The 25,410-nt window shown below is 39.2% G+C and overlaps 1 protein-coding gene across 1 annotated transcript in view; it reads right to left on the reverse strand.

Annotated features, from left to right (window-relative positions):
• The window catches only part of LOC139765440 (general transcription factor 3C polypeptide 4-like), a 145,160-nt gene that overhangs the window by 83,055 nt on the left and 36,695 nt on the right, over window positions 1–25,410 (reverse strand). The window contains exons 3-6 of the mRNA XM_071692811.1: window positions 20,545–20,638; window positions 18,362–18,575; window positions 10,506–10,705; window positions 1,646–1,846 (exon numbers count right to left, since the gene is read on the reverse strand). Of these exons, the coding sequence (XP_071548912.1) occupies window positions 1,646–1,846; window positions 10,506–10,705; window positions 18,362–18,575; window positions 20,545–20,638 (709 nt within the window). The remainder of the gene's footprint in view (window positions 1–1,645; window positions 1,847–10,505; window positions 10,706–18,361; window positions 18,576–20,544; window positions 20,639–25,410) is intronic.

Below are 25,410 nucleotides of genomic sequence, written 5' to 3' on the forward strand. Positions count from 1 at the left end.
ATCACATCACTCACTTCCATTTCTTACATGCCCACATCTCATTACCCACATGCCATATACCCCTTTCACACATGTAAGCAATGTTTCCCTAACATCTGTTCATCACCTACTTCCCTATTTATATATTTACAATGTTTCCCAAACATCTCCGTTCATCACCTACTCCCTATTTATGTATTTACTCTCATTTCTTACCTAATTTCTCCTGGTGTCTCCTTACACATTCCTTTTATCCAAGCTATCTCACTTTCACCACCCTCCTTCCACCCATATCATTTCCTCTTTTCCTGAAGCCCCTGCAGCCTTTCATCCTTACCTTAACTAGGAAGTGATAAGACACTCCACCAGCTGGTCCTCTGAGCACATTTACATCCACAAGTCTCTTCAACAAGCCTGTCAACTCATACATAGTCCAATAATGTCCACTAATGTCCATTTACCATGAACCCCCCTTCAAATAAATTCATATAGGTCCACCTTTTTAAATGTGGTTTTTCCCAACCACCAGTCCTTTTTTAGCACACAACTCTACAGACTTTTCACTATTCTCTTCTACACTGGGTATCCTATGCCCTTGAGTTACATCTTTAACTACCACATCACCCATACTTAGATTCATAACACCCATCATACTCATACTCGATCCTTTACATCAAAATTGCTAACACATTCACTCAGCTCCTAAACATTCGACCCCCTTCCTCATTCTTCTCACTTTTAGGTGTAAATGCACTTATCATCATCCACCTCTTGTAATCCATCTTCAACCCCACTCACAACAATGCCAGGCTCACTTCCTTACACTCTTTCACACATTCCCACAACTCCTGCAAGAGTGCTATCCCTTACTTTCCTCTTGCCCTCACACAAACCTAAGACGTCACTGCTAGCACATTCCCAAACCATTCCTCCTCAGAACATCTAGAACATCCTGGTTCCTTTTCCAAATCTCACTACCATTCTCTTCCTTTTTCTTATCCTGGTTACAACCAAGCACATTCAGATGCCCCAGCCTTTAAGGAGGATGAACACAACTTGCCTGGCTCCTTTTTCTGTTTAATCTTTTAGAAACTGAAATATGAAAGAAAGGAGAGGGTTCTGTTCCCCTCACCACACCCCACTTCCTTTTAGTTATCTTTTAAAACATGCAGGGAATACAATGTGAGTATTCTTTCTTCCCTGTTCCTAGGGACAATCTTTATTACTTTTCTCTATGAACAAGGAAACAGCCAATACTATTACCTGATCATCAGACACATTACCGCTTTGCCATGCTGGCATAAATAGTTTCTAAAACTTTTCACTAGCAGTTTCACCTCCACACCTCACCATCTCACTGATCCCTTCATTTACAGTCTCAACTTTTATCTTTTAAAGATGTAGTACTACATTCATAATCAAGAATAAGTCATAACTCTGCATAATACCTCAAAAGAGAAAGAAAAACCATAACATGAAATACTGCTAAATAAGACAGAGTATTACACTGAAATATGAAAGTTGAAGCTACAAGATACTGGATTTATCTATTTTTTTTTTTTTTTTGGTAAACCTATATCCATTTTTAATCTAAAAGTATATCATTATTACTTACAAAAATAATGATTGGTGGGAAAAAATTTTCTGACACATGAGCTTAACTTACCAGATCCATCCATACTGTTGCACCAGTGTACTGCTGATATATGGGGAATTTGGGTTTCCTTGACACATAGAATCTTAATACCTTCTAAACCAGTCAAATTTGTAGGAACTCGCCAGAAGACAGCATGGCCACTAGCTGTCAGCAGGATCAGTACACTAAATCTCCCTTCACTGTCTTCATATATACTTGTCCACTGAATCTCTATTATGTAAATCAAAATAAATCAATTAGTCATTATACCCATACATATACAAAACAATCACCCTACACATTACTAGTGCCAATATATATCAACCAAGCATTCAACTGTCCCTGACTCATCCTCCCACATAAGATACGAGACACCACTCTCCACAACAAGGAGAAAATGGTTAGCCAACTTCATAGCTGGTTGCCAGAGTCTCTTACAAAGGGTTCACCCCAAAAATCCTTCAGCTCTACACTGATGTTCCCCAAGGAGCAGATCTTCCTCCAACCCTCTTCAATCTCTTCCTACATGTCCTTCCATCACCTCTGAGAGACCTGATGTGTAAGTCCTCTCATAGGCAGTTAAACTCACAATCACATCACAGTATACAAAATGTTACCCAAGGATCAACAATAATACAGCACTACATCATAAAGCAGAATCCCTGCAATATTACAAGAATCATTGAGCCCCTAATAGAAATGAATCCAGCCCGTACCCTCCCATCACCCTGACAGGTCAACCAAACTCCAACTATACCAGGTATCATAAACTGGTACAGTACACATGCAACATTCATTCCTAACACCACAAAATCAACAAAAAGCCATATCTATACTAGGGATTTTATACTGATACAACAAACATGTGACATTCACTCCCCACACTACAAACATCAACACAAAGGCCTAAACAAACTGAATACCCACTTAACTGCTTTCCCATTTAAGTCATGTGCATATTAGCCTAAAAGTTTGTAATGATAAAACAAAAGGCAAGGAAAGAAAGTCTGTATTAAGTATTACCAATAAAACTTAAACCAGAGCAAAAACATAAACAATGAATCTCATTAAAGAGAGTGGAAGGTACATGGCCATGGCCAACTGCTGTGACAGATGAAGACCTCCCCTACTGATCATCCAACCAGCCATGGCCATGCACCTCCCACTTTGTTTATTTAGATATATTTGTTTAGATGCAATATCTATGTCTTCAAAATGATTAAGATTCTGTAGTTTTGTTTCGTGTTTTATTCTATTTTCAAAACCATTTAAATGGGCATGCAGGAGGGGAGGTCTTGGTGGAGAAGGGGTGGTAGGGGAGAAAGAAAAGGGCATATGTATACAGCACCTATATCATATTTTGATCTACAACTACACAGAGCCAAAGAACCAATGGATAAGAAGGATATATTTTGTCTTAATAGTAAAATTCATACCCATTTCAGGAAGATGAACCTATTCATCTTCACTAAGCAACTACTGAAGTAATATATTGCAATTCTATATTGTATCAATATCATAAATCACATGAAAAGTTCAATAAACTTCAAATAATTTCATAGAAAAGATCAGAAAGATACAATGGGCTGCTGGAAGGACCAAATGCCAGTCAGATGTCAGCTTATGATTGTCAACCAGTCAGCATCTACTTTCCAATGATATAAATTTCACAGTGATGACACATCCACTTAAGACAAGATTTCTGTAACCCAGATTGGCACCTATTCTTTTCTGTTACCAGGACATCTGGCAGATCTTGCAAAATGTCTGGGTAGTGAAAAGTCCTGCATTCATTGTGTCCAGTTTTAGGGGGTAACATGGTACTATATTCCTGTAACTTTTTTACATGCTGTTGCTTCTCCTACCTTAGTAAAGTAGCATCCGGAACTGATGTACAACAACTTCATTTGCACTCATCCACTCTCTAGCTGCCATATGCAATCTACCAAAACCAAAGCTTACCATCCACAGCCAAGCCCCACACATACTGCTTCACTCTGACTGCTTCATGTGACCACGATTAGCCTACTAACAACATATTGCCCTTCTATATACCACATAAATCCAATTCACCTAGTACCAGATTTGCTTCTTGCTACCCTGAACATTCAAACCCCAACATACCTATATACTTCTTGCTCCCGTGAATGTTCAAGTTCCAATACACATACACCTCTTTCACTCAATCCATCCTTCTCCTTCACGTATCCCCTTCCCTCCACTTCGGACACATATAACCTCTTGGTCAGTTTTTCTTGACTCAATCTTTTCCAATGTCCAAACCATTGAAGCAAACCTTGGTCAGAACTCTGTCAGTCTACACTTCTCTTTTCCATCATAATTTCTTACAAGAGTAGCCTACCTTACACTACATATTCTTTGGCATTTCATGTCCTACATGTCCACTATGTCCATTTATTTTGCCATCAAGACCCAAGTTTCACATCCATGCAACACTGCTGGGATTACCATACCTTCAAACAAACCTATCTTTACCTTAACAGACACTAACCTCTCCTGTCATACATGCCTTCATGCATAAAGGATCCTAACTCCTTCTTCCAGCACATGACTCTCTACAGCTCCCATGGTTCTCTTTGCTGTCACATCCACTCCTAGCACCATAAAGCCCTTCATGTCCTCCATGTTTTCCCATTCTAACTTACACTCAAACCATCCCATCTCATCCCCCTGCAGCTCCATATTACCTTGCAACTGTTCAGATTTAGTCAACTTCCTCCTTTCATACACTCTCCTAAGCTCTGTTACTAGTTTTGGAGCTTTCCCTGGAGTTTATCATCAGATCTTTGTCATCTGAAAACAGGAATTAATTCATTTCTCACACATTCCTATGAACCCCAGCATAACACAGACATATCCATAAATGTAAGATCCTTGAATTTACAGCAAGGCTTCAATCTACAATAAGGATACATCCCTGGATGACCTGTGACAAGTTGAAGTCATCTTAAGCTGAACTATTTTGAAACCCACATTATAAGGGGGTCATAATCATGACCAAATTTTTCTCAATGTAACTTTTTTGGATGGATTCTACTGTAATTATCAAAATGGTACAGGTACACCACCAATTTTCTGGCACTCTTGGTTCCAAAGCCTGGCCAGATTAACCATTTTGCTGGCCTGACTGTGGTCACGTAATAATATTTCATTAACACACTTCTAACCCACTCATTATACATCTCCCATGTGTCTAAAGTATACCATGGACTGCTAGAAATTTAAATTAAACAAATATTAAAGGTTTGAGCACCCTAAGATGGTAAGTCTGTCCTTAGATTGTTTGAATCCAGTGGGGTCTTCTTCGTCTTCTGTTGTTAGTGTTTTCCTAAGTGTGCATTGCCAGAATAATGCAGTTTCATCTGCATTATACACCTGCTCAGGACTGAGGTGCCGTCAGCTACAAGTTTTGCAAATTAGTCCACATACTCGGCAGCTCGTTCATGGTCTGCAGACTGCTTTTCTTTGCAAACTTTATTCATGAAAATTCCATGATGCTTCTTGAATCTTTGAAGCCATTTTAACTAGTCACGCTCATGTTGTAATTCAAGTTCTTTATGGAACAACTTAGCCTGGTCCATTATCATGCTACCTGACAAGTCCACTCCACCACTCTGATGCTGTTGAAACCATTCCATCATCACTCGATCGTCCCCAGTACTCTTACTGTCTTTCATAGGCTTTTCAATCATCATTTGCTTCTTGGAATCGCTGTCTGCAGCATAGAATTTCAATATTTTCCCCCTTTGCTTATCTATATCATAAACAGTTGATGAACCAATACTGTAGACGTAACACAGCTTACGCACTAAAACACCATGGTCCATTTTTTCAACAGTTCTACATTAATTAATCTTGGATCGATATGTACTGGTGCTTACATTTGACACCACGACTGACGCTCTCACATGTCTTAGAAGCCATAGCTAGGGTTAAATTTAAGCAAAATAAGCTAAGAATCTCACAGAATTGTGGTATCATCACCAACAAGTGCAGTGTAAAGAATGTAAATAAGATTGCCCTAAATACAACACCATCTGTGGCCACCCAGTAAATTAGTCTGGTGGCCACGGTAATTTCAAGTTCCTCAAGTAATTTTGTCCGGAATAAAGGAGGTGCTGAACCATCAGTTACCAGAAATTCAGTGGTGTACCTGTACTATGCTAAATACAGTAATAAGGACTGTAGGTGCTGCTGGAAGGAGATGGGGTGGACTAAAGGTTACAGCAAAGGGAAGTGAGGGGCACCAGAGTCATCTATATCATCCCCTGAATTATATGATCCTACAAATATTGCCAAATTACAGGTAATGCATACAATATTTCATTGACTTACCGATAAAAACACGGCAATGAGAGCTTGTAGTGGTGGTGGAGCAGAAAGGGGGTGGAAAGAGGCTACTGAGAAGGGGAAGAAGGGAAAGAAGGGAGTTAGTCTTGTCTATATCACCTTTGAATCATCTGATCTAGCAATTGTAGGTTTGTCTATGTCAACCTTTGAATCATCTGATGCAGTCATTGTTTCAAGTGGAGAACATCCAAACTTATTGAAGAGCCTACACTTACTGTGGATGTGGTAAATACAAAATACAAAAAAAATATTTTTCCAGTTGGTGGAATACAAAATGACAGGTATTCTGCTGTGACAATAAAAAAATGCATGATCCCGTCTAACTTTTGTATTTCAATTCCTAAAAGATGGAACAGGAAAAGGAGCCAAGCAAGGAGTACTCCCCCTTCGTTGAATGCTCAGGCTAAGGTGTCTAAATGTGTGTGGATGTAACCAAGACGAGAAGAAAGGAGAGACAGGTAGTATGCTTGAGGAATGGAACTAGGATATTCTGGCACTAAGGTGAAACAAAGTTTAAGAGTAAAGATGAAGAACAGTTTGGAAATGTCTTAAGGATGAAGTTAAAGGTTGTGTGAGGGCAAGAGCTAAGGAAGGGGTAGCAATACTGATCAAGCAGAAGTTGTGGGAATGTGTGAAGGTAATTGCAAGAGTTTTGGAGAGAGGGTTGAGTATGCAGTTTGTTGGGGAAGAGAGGGCCTGGGAAGAGTCAGTTATTGTTTGCCAATGATACAGCTCTGGTGGGTGATTTGAGGGAGAAACTTCAGAAGTTGGTGACTGAGTCTGGAAAAGTGTGAGAAAGGAGAAAGTTGAGAGGAAATGTGAATAACAGTAAGGTTATCAGGTTCAGCAGGATTGAGGAAAAAGTTAACTGGGATGTAAGTTTAAATGGAAAAAGGTTGGAGGAAGTGAAGTGTTTTAGATATCTGGAAGTGAACCTGGCAGCAAATGGAACCATGGAAGCAGAAGTGAGTCACAGGGTGGGGGAGAGGGTTAAGGTTCTGGGAGGTGTGAAGAATGTGCGGAAAGAGAGAACTTTATCGCAAAGAACAAAAATGGGTATGTTTGAAGGAATAGTAGTTCCAACAATATTATGCGGTGCAAGGCATGGGCTAAAGATAGGGTTGTGCAGAGGAGGGTGGATGTGTTGGAAATGAAATATTCTAGGACAGTGTGTGGTGTGAGGTAGTCTGATCAAATAAGTAATGAAAGGGGTAAGAGAGATTTGTGGTAATAAAAAGTGTGTGGTTGAGAGAGCAGAAGAGGGTGTGTTGAAATGATTTGGACATATGGAGAGAATGAGTGAGGAAAGGTTGACAAAGAGATATATTGTCCTAAACATCTCATCTCCAACACATCCACCCTCTTCTGCATAATGCTATCTATAGCCCACGCCTCGCAACCATATAACATTGTTGGAACCACTATTCCTTCAAACATACCCATTTTTGCTTTTCGAGATAATGTTCTCACCTTCCACACATTTTTCAACGCTCCCAGAATTTTTGCCCCCTCCCCCACCCTGTGATTCACTCCCGCTTCCATGGTTCCATCCGCTGCCAAATCCACTCCCAGATATCTAAAGCACTTCACTTCCATCAGTTTTTCTCCATTCAAACTTACCTCCCAAATGACTCGTCCCTCAACCCTACTGTACCTAATAACCTTGCTCAAATTCACATTTACTCTCAGCTTTCTTCTTTCACACACTTTACCAAACTCAGTCACCAGCTTCTGCAGTTTCTCACCCGAATCAGCCACCAGCGCCATATAATCAGCGAACCCACCAGCGCTGTACCATCAGCAAACAACAACTGACTCACTTCCCAAGTTCTCTTATCCACAACAGACTGCATACTTGCCCCTCTTTCCAAAACTCTTGCATTCACCTCCCTAACAACCCCATCCATAAATAAATTAAACAAACATAGAGACATCACACACACCCCTGCCGCAAACCTACATTCACTGAGAACCAATCACTTTCCTCTCTTCCTAAAGGTACACATGCCTTACATCCTCAATAAAAACTTTTCACTGCTTCTAACAACTTGCCTCCCACACCATATATTCTTAGTACCTTCCACAGAGCATCTCTATCAGCTCTATCATATGCCTTCTCCAGATCCATAAATGCTACATACAAATCCATTTGCTTTTCTAAGTATTTCTCACATACATTCTTCAAAGCAAACACCTGATCCACACATCCTCTACCACTTCTGATAACACACTGCTCTTCCTCAATCTGATGCTCTGTACATGCCTTCACCCTTTCAATCGATTCCCTCCCATATAATTTACCAGGAATACTCAACAAACTTATACCTCTGTAATTTGAACACTCACTTTTATCTCCTTTGCCTATGTACAATGGCACTATGCAAGCATTCCGCCAATCCTCAGGCACCTCACCATGAGTCATACATACATTAAATAACCTTACCAACCAGTCAGAAATATAGTCACCCCCTTTTTTAATAAATTCCACTGCAATAACATCCAAACCTGCTGCCTTGCCGGCTTTCATCTTCCGCAAAGCTTTTACTACCTCTTCTCTGTTTACCAAATCACTTTCCCTAACCCTCTCACTCTGCACACCACCTCGACCAAAACACCCTATATCTGCCACTCTATCATCAAACACATTCAACAAACCTTCAAAATACTCACTCTATCTCCTTCCCACATCACCACTACTTGTTATCACCTCCCCATTAGCCCCCTTCACTGAAGTTCCCATTTGTTCCCTCGTCTTATGCACTTTATTTACCTCCTTCCAAAACATCCTTTTATTATCCCTAAAATTTAATGATACATTCTCACCCTAACTCTCATTTGCCCTCTTTTTCACCTCTTGCACTTTCTCTTGACCTCCTGCCTCTTTTTTTTAATACATCTCTCAGACATTTGTATCATTTCCCTGCAAAAATCATCCAAATGCCTCTCTCTTCTCTTTCACTAATAATCTTACTTCTTCATTCCACCACTCACTACCCTTTCTAATCTGTACACCTTCCACGCTTCTCATGCCACAAGCATCTTTTGCGCAAAGTACATCCTACTTTGTCATATAGACAAAGAAGCAACATTGCAGTGAGAGAAAATGGGTCAAGCTGAAAGTTGAAGGGAAGTTGCATTGGTAAGGAAAATTGTCTTTACCTAAAACTTGTGAAGATGAAAGGTGAAGGAAGAACTCTCTCTCCAATTCTTACAGCTTGAGTAATTGTGCTAAGGAGATATACAGTTGAAAGCTAAACAGAATCCTCAGTTTTCTGAATTAAGACAGTTTTTTCAATGATATGGAGTTTCCAAAAAAGGCTAAACATTAAGCTAATGCCAAGTTTATGGACAGATAAGAGGACTTAAACATCTGATACTTCAAAGGAAATAAAGTCCAGAACAACTACTGGGTAAAAAAAAAAAGGTTATAATGAATTTTAGAAGAACTGAGCTCAAGTTAACTGCATACTTTACTGAAAAAATGGTAAAAAATGGGGGTGTTGTTAAAGTGACATGCAGAACTGAGTCATCAGCAAAAATGTGAACAGCATTATTAGAGAAAAAATAAGAATCACTAATCCAATGAAAGAAGAGGGCAATAGATAGAAAAAACCTGAGAAACATAACAATATTGATAGGAAGAGCAGGATATGCAAATCCATCAAAAATTACAGATACAGAGTGACTTGAAAGAAAACATAAAATCAGTTTATACAACAAGCTGAAGTAAGTACATTTTAAAGTGAGAGACTGATATAAGATTTCTAAAGACCTTAAGAGAGAACCAGACAAGATCTGAATAAAAGAAATGTTAGCAACGGAATTTGCTTAGGAAGCCATTCTGATAAAATCAGACTCAAGACTTAACTTAGATTCAGGATGCCTAAAAATGAGAAGTGAGAAGATTCAAATGTTTCTGAAACGGTAAAAATAAAAGCTATAGAATAATAATTACAAGAATCTGAACTGTTTCCTTTCTTTGGATGGGTGGAATCAGTGTATGTTTTGAAGTGGAAGGAAATATGCTGGCCATCAAACACAGGTGAAACAGACAAGCAAGCATGAAAATAAACTTTGGGAAATACTAATCAAGACAAGAAAAAAAAATGTCATTTGGTGCATATATCAAACCCAAATTAAGGTACATCCTACTGAACAGTTTAGTCAACCCACTCAAAGAAGCATAGAGATTTTACATAGTGCAGCGATGGACAACAAAGACTGCACCATATACACATGAGAAGTGAGTTCCAAAGAAAAGGCTAAAAACCAAGGATTTGTCATGACGGAAAGGAGTAGAAAGAGAGATGTGGTTACAGCTCATAAGTTTTTGAAGCAGATATTTTTATATATACCTCATGAAGATGCAAAGTGAGAACTCTGATAAATGAGAGGTGACTATTTTTCATCCAATAAGGATTAAGCTGATAATCTGAAAGCAGTAAAGTTCTTACTACCATCCAATCCCTTAAAGCAATTTCAGTCAAACAAAACATATAATGGGCCACGAAAGACTAACCAGAAATAGCTAGCATGCGCATCCGAGATATATACTTCTCATGCAATGGTGCGTCCTCTGATACTGGAATGACTGCCCAGGAGTTGCAGGAGATGTAATCATGCCAATGAGCAGAGAGATCTCCCAGCTCCTTCCATTGTCGTCCCTCTCGACCAACAATACTCAATCTATGGTCATGGGTCACAAGGACAAGTACACATCTGAGGATTATGACAACAAAATGAGGATTTCAATGCTTCCAGTAATCAACCTGGGGTATCAGTTAAGAATTAGCAACATAATAAATGAGTTCTTCCTATAAATTACCATATCATACATTGTTTCAAACATACTGTATATTGTTAAGGAAGTTGCACATGTAAACATAAATTCTTTCTATAAAATCTTTCATGACATGTGAATGTGAAAGCAGCAAACTATCTGATGCAGTGTTAATAGCATCAAAGAACTGCTATTGCTCCGCTGCATCCCTCTTATCAGTCTCATCCAGCCCTGCTGATGGTTTATGCTTGTTTCTTTGAATGAATTTCTTGTGCTATTTCATTAAAACTTTACCAAAACCCTACAAAAGCAAGTGGAAAATACCTAGTAAGTGACAACTGTACCTTCTTTTTTTCATACATATTTGCCATTTCCCACATCAGCGAGGTAGTATTAAGAACAGAGGACTCAGCCTTAGAGGTAATATCCTCACTTGGCCCCCTTCTCTGTTCCTTCTTTTGGAAAATAGAAAAGTGGAGGGGAGGATTTCAATCTGGTGGTACTATTTTTTCTTTAAGGCATTCTGATCCTACAAACTGAGTGGTGGATACTGCCAGAGCATTTAGCCTACACTTAAAACAGTGAGATCAACTGATGTTAATGCGTACAAAACTGATGTGCTAAGACAACTTGATCTCCTCCTAAAATAACTCTCAGCAGATGTGTATTTACAGTCACGTAAAACATGAGAAAGCTTTTGAGTGTTTGGATCAAAGTACAAAATCAATGTGATCATCTAGGAAATTCTTATTTATGTGTTTTCCAACTAAAAATCTACCTAATAACATAATCTTTGGTACCTGATCAACTTTTCTGAGACAAAATTTTGACTAAATATTTCTCTAAGAAATGTAACTCCCAATCATTATCATTAGGTCTATGTTAAAGATAAGTTTGCTATACATTGTTTAATTTAAAGTTGCACTTTTCAGGGATGCAACCCCGACATACAGCAAAGACTTCCTACATATCACACAGTCTATGAAAGTTTTTCTTTGATCATTATGATTAAATGTTGCTTGCTAGTAATCCAGATGAAAATGTTTGATGTTTTTTAGCAAGAAAATAATAAACAATAAGACATATGTAATCAGTGTCATACATGATGATATCATAACAACATGCACTGCATTACTCCAATGCTTAAGATGGTGAAAACCTTAGCTATCTAAAGACCAAGCACAACAGAGCACATACTCCCAGTTAAGAGGTGAATCACAGCATCAAGTTATACCTATACTATCTTACCAAAGATAAGTAATCTCAGTTTTCATAAAATTTATTTATTCATTATACTTTGTCGCTGCCTCCCGCGCTTAGCGAGGTAGCGCAAGCAAACAGACAAAAGAATGGCCCAACCCACCCACATACACATGTATATACATACACATCCACACACGCACATATACATACCTATACATATATATACATATACATATATATACATATACAGACATTTACGTACATACACATGTACATATTCATACATGCTACCTTCATCCATTTCTGACACCATCCCACAACACATGAAATGACACCCCCCTCCCCTGCACGTGTGCAAGGTAGCACCAGGAAAAGACAACAAAGGCCACATTCGTTCACATTCAGTCTCTAGCTGTCATGTATAATGCACCGAAACCACAGCTCCCTTTCCACATCCAGGCCCCACAAAACTTTCCATGGCTTACCCCAGATGCTTCACATGCCCTGGTTCAATCCATTGACAGCACATTGACCCCGGTATACCACATTGTTCCAATTCACTCTATTCCTTGCACGCCTTTCACCCTCCTGCATGTTCAGGCCCCAATCACTCAAAATCTTTTTCACTCCATCTTTCCACCTCCAGTTTGGTCTCCTACTTCTTGTTCCCTCCACCTCTGACACATACATCCTTTTTGTCAATCTTTCCTTGCTCATTCTCGTCATGTGACCAAACCACTTCAAAACACCCTCTTCTGCTCTCTCAACCACACTCTTTCATAAATATCCAAAAATTTCAGCCAATGCACTGATGAGACACTACTCTTTGGGGTATAATTGCAGAAGCATGTACATATGCTCAAATCAACTCCACCTTTAAACATGAGCTGAAGATCATTTAGAATGATTAATTCCACTGTTTAATAAAATCTAAAAAGTCTGGGATGTACGTGGTGACATACATGGATGTGTGAAATGATTTTAACAACAAACAAGAACTATGAATCCATGAAAAGCATAATCTAACCAAGTCTCAGTTAAATCAAAAATGCCCAAGCAAAACTGAAATCAAACACTAATTTTCTGGACACCTATCTGGATATATATATATATATTTCTATATTTTATTCATTATACTTGACCATTGTTTCCCATGTCAGAGAGGTAGTCTAGGAAACAGACAAAGAAAGAATGGACCATCCACTCATATACACATATATTTATTCATTTATTGATTTTGCTTTGTCGCTGTCTCCCGCATTTGCGAGGTAGCGCAAGGAAACAGAAGAAAGAAATGGCCCAACCCACCCCCATACACATGTATATACACACACGTCCACACATGCAAACATACATACCCATACATCTCAATGTACACATATATATACACACACAGGCACATACATATATACCCATGCACACAATTCACACTGCCTGCCTTTATTCATTCCCATTGCCACCTCGCCACACATGGAATACCATCCCCCTCCCCCCTCATGTGTGCAAGGTAGCACAAGGAAAAGATAACAAAGGCCCCATTCGTTCACACCCAGTCTCCAGCTGTCATGCAATAATGCCCGAAACCACAGCTCCCTTTCCACATCCAGGCCCCACACAACTTTCCATGGTTTTCCCCAGACGCTTCACATGCCCTGATTCAATCCAATGACAGCATGTCAACCCTAGTATACCACATCGATCCAATTCACTCTATTCCTTGCCCGCCTTTCACCCTCCTGCATGTTCAGGCCCCGATCACTCAAAATCTTTTTCACTCCATCTTTCCACCTCCAATTAGGTCTCCCACTTCTCCTCGTTCCCTCCACCTCCGACACATATATCCTCTCGATCAGTCTTTCCTCACTCATTCTCTCCATGTGCCCAAACCATTTCAAAACACCCTCTTCTGCTCTCTCAACCACGCTCTTTTTATTTCCACACATCTCTCTTACCCTTACATTACTTACTCGATCAAACCACCTCACACCACACATTGGCCTCAAACATCTCATTTCCAGCACATCCACCCTCCTGCGCACAACTCTATCCATAGCCCACACCTCGCAACCATACAACATTGTTGGAACCACTATTCCTTCAAACATACCCATTTTTGCTTTCCGAGATAATGTTCTCGACTTCCACACATTCTTCAATGCTCCCAGGATTTTCGCCCCCTCCCCCACCCTATGATTCACTTCCACTTCCATGGTTCCATCTGCTGCCAGATCCACTCCCAGATATCTAAAACACTTTACTTCCTCCAGTTTTTCTCCATTCAAACTTACCTCCCAATTGACTTGACCCTCAACCCTACTGTACCTAATAACCTTGCTCTTATTCACATTTACTCTCAGCTTTCTTCTTTCACACACTTTACCAAACTCAGTCACCAGCTTCTGCAGTTTCTCACATGAATCAGCCACCAGCACTGTATCATCAGCGAACAACAACTGACTCACTTCCCAAGTTCTCTCATCCACAACAGACTGCATACTTGCCCCTCTTTCCAAAACTCTTGCATTCACCTCCCTAACAACCCCATCCATAAACAAATTAAACAACCATGGAGACATCACACACCCCTGCCGCAAACCTACATTCACTGAGAACCAATCACTTTCCTCTCTTCCTACACGTACACATGCCTTACATCCTCGATAAAAACTTTTCACTGCTTCTAACAACTTGCCTCCCACACCATATATTCTTAATACCTTCCACAGAGCATCTCTATCAACTCTATCATATGCCTTCTCCAGATCCATAAATGCTACATACAAATCCATTTGCTTTTCTAAGTATTTCTCACATACATTCTTCAAACCAAACACCTGATCCACACGTCCCATACCACTTCTGAAACCACACTGCTCTTCCCCAATCTGATGCTCTGTCCATGCCTTCACCCTCTCAATCAATACCCTCCCATATAATTTACCAGGAATACTCAACAAACTTATACCTCTGTAATTTGAGCACTCACTCTTATCCCCTTTGCCTTTGTACAATGGCACTATGCACGCATTCCGCCAATCCTCAGGCACCTCACCATGAGTCATACATACATTAAATAACCTTACCAACCAGTCAACAATACAGTCACCCCCTTTTTTAATAAATTCCACTGCAATACCATCCAAACCTGCTGCCTTGCCAGCTTTCATCTTCCGCAAAGCTTTTACTACCTCTTCTCTGTTTACCAAATCATTTTCCCTAACCCTCTCACTTTGCACACCACTTTGCACACATATATATATATATATATATATATATATATATATATATATACATAAATGCCCTTACATGTACATATACAAATACATATCAACATATACATACACATACGCAGATATATACACACAAGTACATATTCATATTTGCTTGCCTTCATTGATTCCTGGAGCTACCCCGTCCCACAGGAAACAGCATTGCAACCCCCTGCTTCAGACATAAAAGGCCACATTTGTTCACACTCAGTCTCTAGCTGTCATGTGTAATGCACCGAAACCACAGCACCCTATCCACATCCAGGCCCTACAGACCTTTCTATGGTTTACTCCAGATGCTTCACATCCCCTGGATCAGTATACTGGGGTTGACATGCTGTGCCCACCTCTCACCCTCCTGCATGTTCAGGCCCTAATTGCTCAAAATCTTTTTCACTCCTTCCATCCACCACCAATATGGCCTCCAGCTGTTCCTTGTTTCCTCCACCTCTGACACATATATCTTCTTTGACAACCTTTCCTTACTCATTCTCTCTATATGTCCACACCATTTCAACACAACCTCTTTTGCTCTCTCAACCACACTCTTTTTACTACCACATATCTTTCTTACCCTTTCATTACTTAATAGATCAAACCACCTCACACCACATACTGTCCTCAAACATTTCATTTCCAACACATCCACCCTCCTCCATAAAACTCTGCCTTAGTCTATGCCTTGCAACCATACAATATTGTTGGAACAACTATTCCTTCAAACAGATCCCATTTTCCCTTTCTGAGATAACGTTCTCTCCTTCCACACATTCTTCATCGCTCCCAGAACCTTCATCCCCTCCCCCACCCTATGACTTACTTCCACTCCCAAGGTTCCATTCACTGCTAAGTCCACTCCCGGGTGTCTAAAACACTTCACTTCCTCCAATTTTTCTCCATTCAAACTTACATCCCAACTAACTTGTCCCTCAACCTGATAAACCTGATAACCTTTCTCTTATTCACATTTATCCTTAACTTTCTCCTTTCACACATTTTTCCAAACTCAGTCACCAACTTCTGCAGTTTCTCATTCCAAACAGCAGCCAGTGCAGTATCATCAGTGAACAACAATTGACTCACTTCCCAGGCCGTCTCATTCCCAACAGACTGCATACTCACACCTCTCTCCAAAACTCTTGCATTTACCTCCCTAAGCACCCCATCTATAAACAAATTAAACAACCATGAGGACATCACACATCCCTGCTGCAGATCGACCTTTACTGGGAACTAATCACTCTCCTCTCTTCCTACTCATACACATGCCTTATATCCTTGATAAAAACATCTCACTGCTTCTGGCAGCTTACGTCCCACCCCATATACTCTTAAGACCTTCCACAAAGCATTTCTATCAATCTTATCATATGCCTTTTCCAGATCCATATATACATTTTTCATCTTTCTTCAAGGTTTACACTTACTGTAAGATCAAAATTCAGACCTTTGTAAGACCCTTTTAGATGGAGCGAGAACATTTTTCTACTAAATATTAGCATTACCAGTGAAAAAGAACTGTGAACTTACAATGCCAATAGTCAAAAAGAACTATGACTTTACAGCCACAGTATTAGGAAAACAAAGAGTTGACAGAGAACATAGCATAATAATTTCCTTACAAAAATATTCATCTTTTGGACGATATTCTTGGGCCCATGATTCAGAAGTCAAACCAAACTGCAGCTTTAAGGCCATTTTTCAGGCACTAGGCCTAAATTCTTAATCATGCAAAACTCAGACTGAGACTTTACAGACCTCTGTGAACCCTGTCTCATAAATAAATTCCATCATTTGCAAAAAGTAAACTTATATCATACATACAGTATGGGTTTTGCCCAGGCACTCTTGAAAATTCTAGTGAATCTTTATTTATTGCCCTGAATACCTTTAAACATTTCTATGAAGCCTGGATCAGGTACTTCTCTCCAAATTTTCCTCAACTGTGCCTTTTATTTCTCTAATCTCAGTGATTTCCTCTTTTCTATCAACAATATTGCCTAAGCAGTGCTAGCTAACCTCACTCTGACTATTCTTCCATTAATCCTGTCAACCCCTTGGACTCTGTTCTTACTTTACATTATTTCTTTTACATATCAGTGACTTAGTTTCAATACTCACAGACCATATAAACTCATATGCAACTAACACTAGTTTTCAGAGATGCCTTGTCTGTTAATATGTTCAATCAGCCTCCACTTATCTCCAAGTAGACCAATTTAATATTGCATCTCTAAATCTGACCACAGACACATCATACAGCTGGGAAACTCTAACCATGCAGCATTAAATATATGTTGTATGAACCTGACTGACTCCATGAAAATTGAGTTGGCTAATGATGATACAAAGATAAATAAACACATATCATTACAATCCTCCACTGCTCTTTTTTTGGAAATCTGTGTCAGTGTTACACAGTTTATCAATCATCCATCCAGTTCCTACCTCTAATTTCCCTCACCTTTTTGTCCATTTTCCTTTACCTGATGAAGTTCAGGTGAACAGCAAGATAATGCAATACCTCCTTTCTCTAGCTTTGTAAATAAAACTGAACTTTGTTCTTACATCTTTTATCACCATAAGGAGACTCAATCAAAACATTCTTCCAGCCATCTAGTACCCTGTTTTCTGTAAGCTCCTACATAAAGCAGCCATATATCCTTGTCTTATTTTCATTATCTTTGATTATTTGATTCACTGAATCTCTTGACAGCAAAAACATCCCATTATCAGTACTTTACCATTTCTGAGAAGCGAGTGATTCACTGCTTCATGTACCATCCTAGCTGTACATTGTTATCATTGTGTTGAGACATCCCTAAGTAATCCTTCACCTATCACCAAGGAATGCTGACCCTTCCAGGTAATGTAACAAGGTGCAAAACCCCATTAACATTTACCTCTGATACCAATAACTAAAAAAAATCAGTTTTAGGCTTTGGATGATATCAACGGCAACAAACATGAAGTACGGCTTATCAGCGACCCAATGATCCAAGGACAGTTAAAGGAATTCTGCATCAAAAACCTATACCTGTGGATAGTCTTTTAGTAAAGACTATGTCCACAATCCATTTGTACATAAAAAGAAAAATGTGTTGTCTTATGCATAAAACATACCTGCCTTGCACCCCAACACCAAATGGGGACCAAGCACCTCGACGGTAACCCAAGTGGTTTGGGTCTCCTCCAGGCATTGCAGGGGATGTGTTCCGATTGTTGCGAGGGTCTTGCTCAGAAATGGCTCGTTGAGTTGGAGAAAGAGTGCTATCAAGCATCAGGGCATGTCCAGTTGTTCGCTCAGCATGTTCAACTAAATTCTTAACATCAATACCTACAAAGTAGATAAGAGTCTACAAGAAATCAAGTAGTGATTTTTTCTAACACTTCTACCAATAAATGAATTAACAGCTTGTTAAATTAAAGTTTTATCTAATAATCGTCATCCCAACTTTACAGAAATATAGTTAACTCAAAGTTATCCTCGGGGTAGGGAAGAAACAATTCTATCTCCATATTCCCTATGTGTCATACAAGGTGACTAAATGGGCCAGGAGCAAGAAGAGCTGGAAACCCCCTTCTTATATCTTAATTTCTAAAAGACTGAAGAGAAGAAAAAGCCAGGTAGGGAGTACTCATCCTCCTCAAAGGCTCAGGCTGGGGTTTCTAACTGTCACCAAGATGAGAATAGAGGAGAGATAGGTATCATGTTTGAGGAAAGAAATCTGTATGTTCTGATTCTGAGTGAAACAAAGCTCAAGAGTAAAGGGGAAGAATGGTAAGGTAATATCTTAAGAGTAAAGTCAGGGGATGTTGAGAGGACAAAAGCTAAGGAAGGAGTAGCACTAATCCTAAAGCAGGGGTTGTGGGAGTCTGTGCAAGAGTGTAAAGAAGTAAATTCTACTCTGATGTTTGTAAAAATAAAATTGGATGGTGAGAGATGGGTAATTATTAGTGCTTATGCATCTGGCCAAGAAAAGAGAGATCATGAGAAGTGTTTTAGGAGCAGCTGAGTGTATCAGCAGTTTTGATGTAAAAGACTGGGTGTTAGTGATAGGTGATTTGAATGTGATAGGAAATAATCTGGCAGTTGAGGATATAATTGGAGGGCATGGGGTATTCAGAATTATGAATGGAAATGGATGTGTAAAAGAAAGACTTTCGAATGTAAATGTGCTAAGAGGAGCAGATGGTGGGAGGTGAAGGTGAAGACTTGTAGAGATTTTCAGAAACCTGAAAAGATAGTAAAAATATAGGTGCTTGTTAGAAATGTACAGTATAAGAAAAGTTTCCCATTCATTATCTCAATTTCATATTTTCATAATCTTAAACACAAGATCTGTAATCACTTAAATCATTACATCTGAAGAACTATTTTCCCTGTTAGAGAGTACCTAAGCCCAAGATAAATGAAAAGGAAACACATCATTTCATAGAGCCCTATCACAAATGTGGAGGTATCATTCTCCTGCACAAAGATAGAAATAATGAAGTTAATGACTACTGTCAATTAATCTTAGGATGAAGTATGTTGCCATAAAGGAAGAGTACCCACTACACCAGAAACAAGGACAGAAAGAGAAGAATGGCAAAAGAGAACTTCCTTTTCACTATACACAAGTGCTAGTGAGATACAACATGTTCTACACGTTCATCACAATATAAGATTTTTTCTAACTACATAAGGAGAATGTTGGCAACAATCAATAGATAATACACAATATCTCAGATGATTGCAGTTTTATAACTGAATATAACTTATGTCAAGCAGTAAAGTAAGTCAGAAATATCTTTTCCAGTCATCACAGTAATGAAGTACAGACACCACCACAAAGTGGCTTTGAGCAGGATGATGGGAAGGAAACTGTAATTTGAATATCAGTTACTTGATACTTTCATGAAACCTTTCCATAACTAAAAATATTTGCAAAACAATGAGAACATTGTTATAAACTGACTCTCAGCTACACCTACTAACACCTAAAACTGATAAGATAATCTACCAAGAAATTTTGCATACCTCATTTCTGGCATCATTGCAATGCAAACATTGCATGTAATTATCATGAGGTAAAAACTGCTCTATTTGTGATTGCTACTGCTCCATCTGCCTACTATACTTTCTGTGGAACACAAAATCTCTTCCTACTGTAATGTTATCTTATTATTAACTGCACTTATGTCCACTCACAGCTACTGCATCTGCTTACTATACATCCAATGAAAATAAAAATCATTCTTACAGCGGTTATTCCGTTGGCATCAGTACCAAAATCCATGTTACTTTTTATGAAGATTCTTACCTACATCAAAGGGGCTAGGTCCTCTGGGTGGATGGATGAAGGAGCGGGCAAACATTACAACTGGGCTGCATTCTTCAGGAGAGATTATCAGCTCCTGATGAAAGATAAAATCATTCAAGTATTGCATATTTTCATTTCATAGTTACTGTCATGACTCAAGCAAAACATGCCCCAGTGAAAGGCCATATTGGGCAAATGGAGAAAAGTAACATAAAAAGAATGAAGAAATTACTCCCAAATTCCTTTAGATGGATCTCTACATGAGCCAGACATCTCTTTTTGATGGATATTCAAGCAACAAGTTTTGTTTCTTTATAACAAGGCTACTCATCAAGCCTGGGTGCGGCTGTGGTGGCAGCGCACAAAAATTTCTCCCTATAGTTAGTCATCCAATGACAGCATATTTTTGCAAGTTTTCAAACATGGAAATTGGGCACCTTTTTGTTAGAGATTTAGAGGTCAGGGTAGATGATTCTGAATTATGGTACTTGACAAAGATGATCTGTCTTCATCTGGAGAATGATTTTATGGACGTTGGCTCCTCCAGCATTCAAAGCTGACCAAAATGAAGCATGAGAAGGTGTCCCTTGCAAAAGTGGAAGCAGTGCTGCCAGCAACTTCTAATCTTGACAACATTGCTAGTAATTGGTGCAGCTGGTAATTTTACAAATTTTTATAAATTTGCCCTTATGAAAAAAATATTAATGAAGTACACTGATTATAAGAGGAGACTATTCATTGTAGAATAAAAACCAATAATAATCAGAAATCAATTTTTGAGTGTGAGTATGATAAACAACAAAACTGTGCAATGGCAACTCACTTGACACTCAGGCCTTATTCCCACATTTCTTAGCACATTGTGTTGAAACATCTACAAAACTGATATGTTGTCAGTGTTATAGTGGACAAAATATACTCATGTGATTTTCATTTATTTCTAAATGAATAACTGTGAAACTATAAGGTTAAATACATTCTTTAAATAAACTGAAAGACTGAGATTTTTCAGAGTTGGAACAGAACCTTAGTTGGATGTAATGCACTGAAACCACAGCCCTCTTTCCACATCCAGGCCCCACAAAACTTCCCATGGTTTACCCCAGACACTTCACATGTCTTGGTTCAATCCATTGACAGCACGTCCACCCCGGTATACAACGTTTCAACACACTCTATTCCTTGCAAACCTTTCACCCTCCTGTATGTTCCGACCCTGATCGTTCAAAATCTTTTTCACTCCATCCTTGCACCAATCTGGTCTCCTACTTCTCCTTGTTCCCTCCACCTCTGACACATACATCCTCTTTGACAATCTTTCATCCCTCATTCTCTCCATGTGACCAAACCATTTCAATATACCCTCTTCTGTTCTCTCTACCACATTCTTTTTATTACCACACATTTCTTTTGCCCTTTCATTACTTACTCGATCAAACCACCTCACACCACATATTGTCCTCAAACAATTCAGTTCCAACACATCCACCCTCCTCCGCACAACCCTATCTATAGCTCATGCCTCGCAACCATATAGATATGTTGGAACCACTACTCCTTCAAACATACCCATTTTTACTCTTAAATATAATGTTCTCGCCTTCCACACATTCTTCAACACTCCCAGAAGCTTCACCCTCTCCCCCACCCAGTGACTCACTTCCCCTTCCATGATTCCATCTGCTGCTAAATCCACTCCCAGATATCTAAAACTTCACTTCCTCCAGTTTTTCCCCATTCAAACTTACCTCCAAATTAACTTGTCCCTCAGCCCTACTAAACCTAATAACCTTGCTCTTATTCACATTTACTCTCAACTTTCTTCTTTCACACACTTTACCAAACTCAGTCACCAACTTCTGTAGTTTCTCACCCGAATCAGCCACCAGCACTGTATCATCAGCGAACAACAACTGACTCACTTCCCAAAAGCCCTCTCATCCATAACAGACTGCATACTTGCCCCTCTCTCCAAAACTCTTGCATTCACCTCCCTAGCATCCCCATCCATAAATCAATTAAACAATCATGGAGACATCACACATCCCTGCCACAAACCAACATTCACTGGGAACCAATCACTTTCCTCTCTTCCTACTCATACACATGCCTTACATCCTTGGTAAAATCTTTTCACTGCTTCTAGCAACTTACTTCCCACACCATATACTCTTAACACCTTCCACAAAGCATCTCTATCAACCCTATCATATGTATATGTCTGTTTATATCATTAATGGGATGGCCTTGATTAGGGCTTTAGCTGCCTTGCAGTCTCAGCCAAAAAAAAAATCAATTTGCTTTATCATCAAATTTAAGCAGTTATTATTTCCCCATTCCAAGATGCAGTACAAGTCTAAATTGAGAGAGTAAATAAGTTAAGTATGAGAAAGAGAATGAGTATTAGGAGGAAGAGGGATAGTGAGTTGGTGTGTGTAAAATGGAATCATCAGCAAAAAGGGTAAATAAGGTTATAAGTTGAAGAGAGACCATTAATGGAAAGAGGAAAGATATCAGTCAATAAGATAGAACCATGAGAGACACCACTGTTGACAGAATGGGAAGGGGAAGTTGCTCCACCAATGACTGCTGCAATAGAATAGCTGGAGAGGAAGGTGTGCATTAAGCAAAAGAGAGAAGCAGTAAAATCAAGGGAAGATAATCAGAAAGCAGAGATGTATGCTACATCCTGTAAAATATTTTGGAGATACTGAGGGCCATGACAAAAGTTTCAATAAAATCCCTGAGAAAGAAGAACCAGAGATGAGTCATATGAGGGGTGGATTACCAGTAGAACTGAAACTCCAAAATCTGACTTGGTGTTCAGAAAGATAAGAATGGGACTCTTGGTGTTTTGAAAAGTGGAAGTTAAGGAGTTTCAAAAACTTTGGACATAGCAGAAGTGCAATAGCTGGAAGGATTAGAGCAGTCCCCTTCATTGAGGATGGGCTACACCAAGGTATGCTTCTGAAAGGAAGGAAAAATCTGGGGCTCTACACAGAGGAGAAAAAGGTAAGCAAGGATTGGAGCTACCTTAGAGGTACACTCCCTTAGGACTCAAGAAATCATATGCTTTGTCTATTAGGAGCTGAGTAAGCACATGTTAAAACTTGGACAAGGAAAATATATGGGATGGTATATGTTAAGTGGAACAAGTTGGGTGCAGAGTATGTGATACAGAATCATCCCAAGTTGAAGCAGAAAAATTAAGACAAAATCAGAGTTAGCTATAGAATGATCTAGTCAGAGGAAGAAGGAGAAGGCTGAAATACAGAAGTTACAGGAGAAACTTTTGGTTAAGGTCCAAAAAGATTCATCAATGGAAGTTAAACCAACACGCTTTATCTTTATGAAGGTACTTGCCTTTAAGAAGGACAGTTTTGCATTACATGTATCTATCTTGAGAGTATAGCTTAAGAAATGCTGATTTATTAATGTGTCATCTTCATGTATACCACACAAGAAATCAACAACCAAACTGATCACTAAATAATTCATAATGGATTATCAAGTTTGTTTGCTATGCAATGATGAAAGAAAACTCAAAGAATGGACACTGCTATAATTCAAAGGCAAGGAAAATAATTTTCTTTAAGATCTAATGTGTATATTTAGCAACTACTTTTTTTCCTCTACCAGAGGCTATTCCCATAGATCAGCCATACTTGACTATCTACCTGTCTTCCTATCTATATCTCTGATGCTTGTTCCTTTCAGGAACTCTCATCAAAGGAGTAGTCATGGCAAAAGAGTCTCCACTTATCCCTGTCCTACATGCCTCCCTCATCTACATGATTTCCACATTCTTTCACCATTTCCCTCCCTCCAGTATTCTACCACTCTATTTGCCCACATCACAAGTGGTCTTCCCCTCACAACAACCCCTTTAATTATGCTTTAATACAGTTTCCTCATAAACCCCATCTTGGATTCTTTCCATGTGCCTATACTGCCTCACAGTATTATGTTTCACCCATTCTACCACTCCACAATTTATTTTCTTTGCATTCCCTACCTTACCAAATCTCTCATTTACCCTTTTCTTCATTCCATCAAGTCATACCACATGCTCCTCTCAAATGATTCATTTACACAGCCTGGATTCTTGACCTCTGTGACTCATTTCATGTCCATGTTTCAGCTGCATAAGTCAGGGCTGGGAAAACTATGCTGTCCCTTAATTCTCTCTTCACCTCCATACTTAAACCTCTATCCTTCATCATTCTATTATGGAACCCAATGACTCTTCTACTTTGTACTGCTCTCTTCCTTATCTCTCCTTCCATATCATCACACTTACCCAACATGGTTCTTACCTACATAAACTCTCTCACCCCTTTCAGTTTTTCTCTCCTCCATATCCAAAGCAGAGTTTAGTACCATTTCTTCTCTCACTCTATATGGCTTTACAAAATCTGTACTTTCCTGCCATATTTTCTCAAACACCATTATTTTATTTTTACTTGCAATTACCTTTCATCTCCTATGTTTACACAATTTTCTGCAACTCCTCTTCACTCTCAGCAAACAACACAGTATAATCTGCAAACAGGTTTACGACTAGCCACCATATCTCTACCACACTCCATCTCTGCATCCCTTTTCCCTAGTTTTGCTTTCATGTCTATCATCATTCCATCCATATTCATACTTAAAAAGCCACAGTGACATCACACAGCCCTGCCTTTCACCCAATTGTATTCCAAAGCTCAACTCTCCAGCCACTCTTACACTAGCATTTGTTCCTCTAAGGAAGGCTTTTACACCATCCAGCAGTTGTCCCCTTCCCCAATATATCCTTAACACATCCCATAAGCATTCCACTTGACTCTGTCATATGCTTTTCCAAATCCATAAAAGCAGCAT

This window comes from Panulirus ornatus, chromosome 55 (assembly GCF_036320965.1).
Source record: "Panulirus ornatus isolate Po-2019 chromosome 55, ASM3632096v1, whole genome shotgun sequence".
Classification (NCBI taxonomy): domain Eukaryota; kingdom Metazoa; phylum Arthropoda; class Malacostraca; order Decapoda; family Palinuridae; genus Panulirus; species Panulirus ornatus.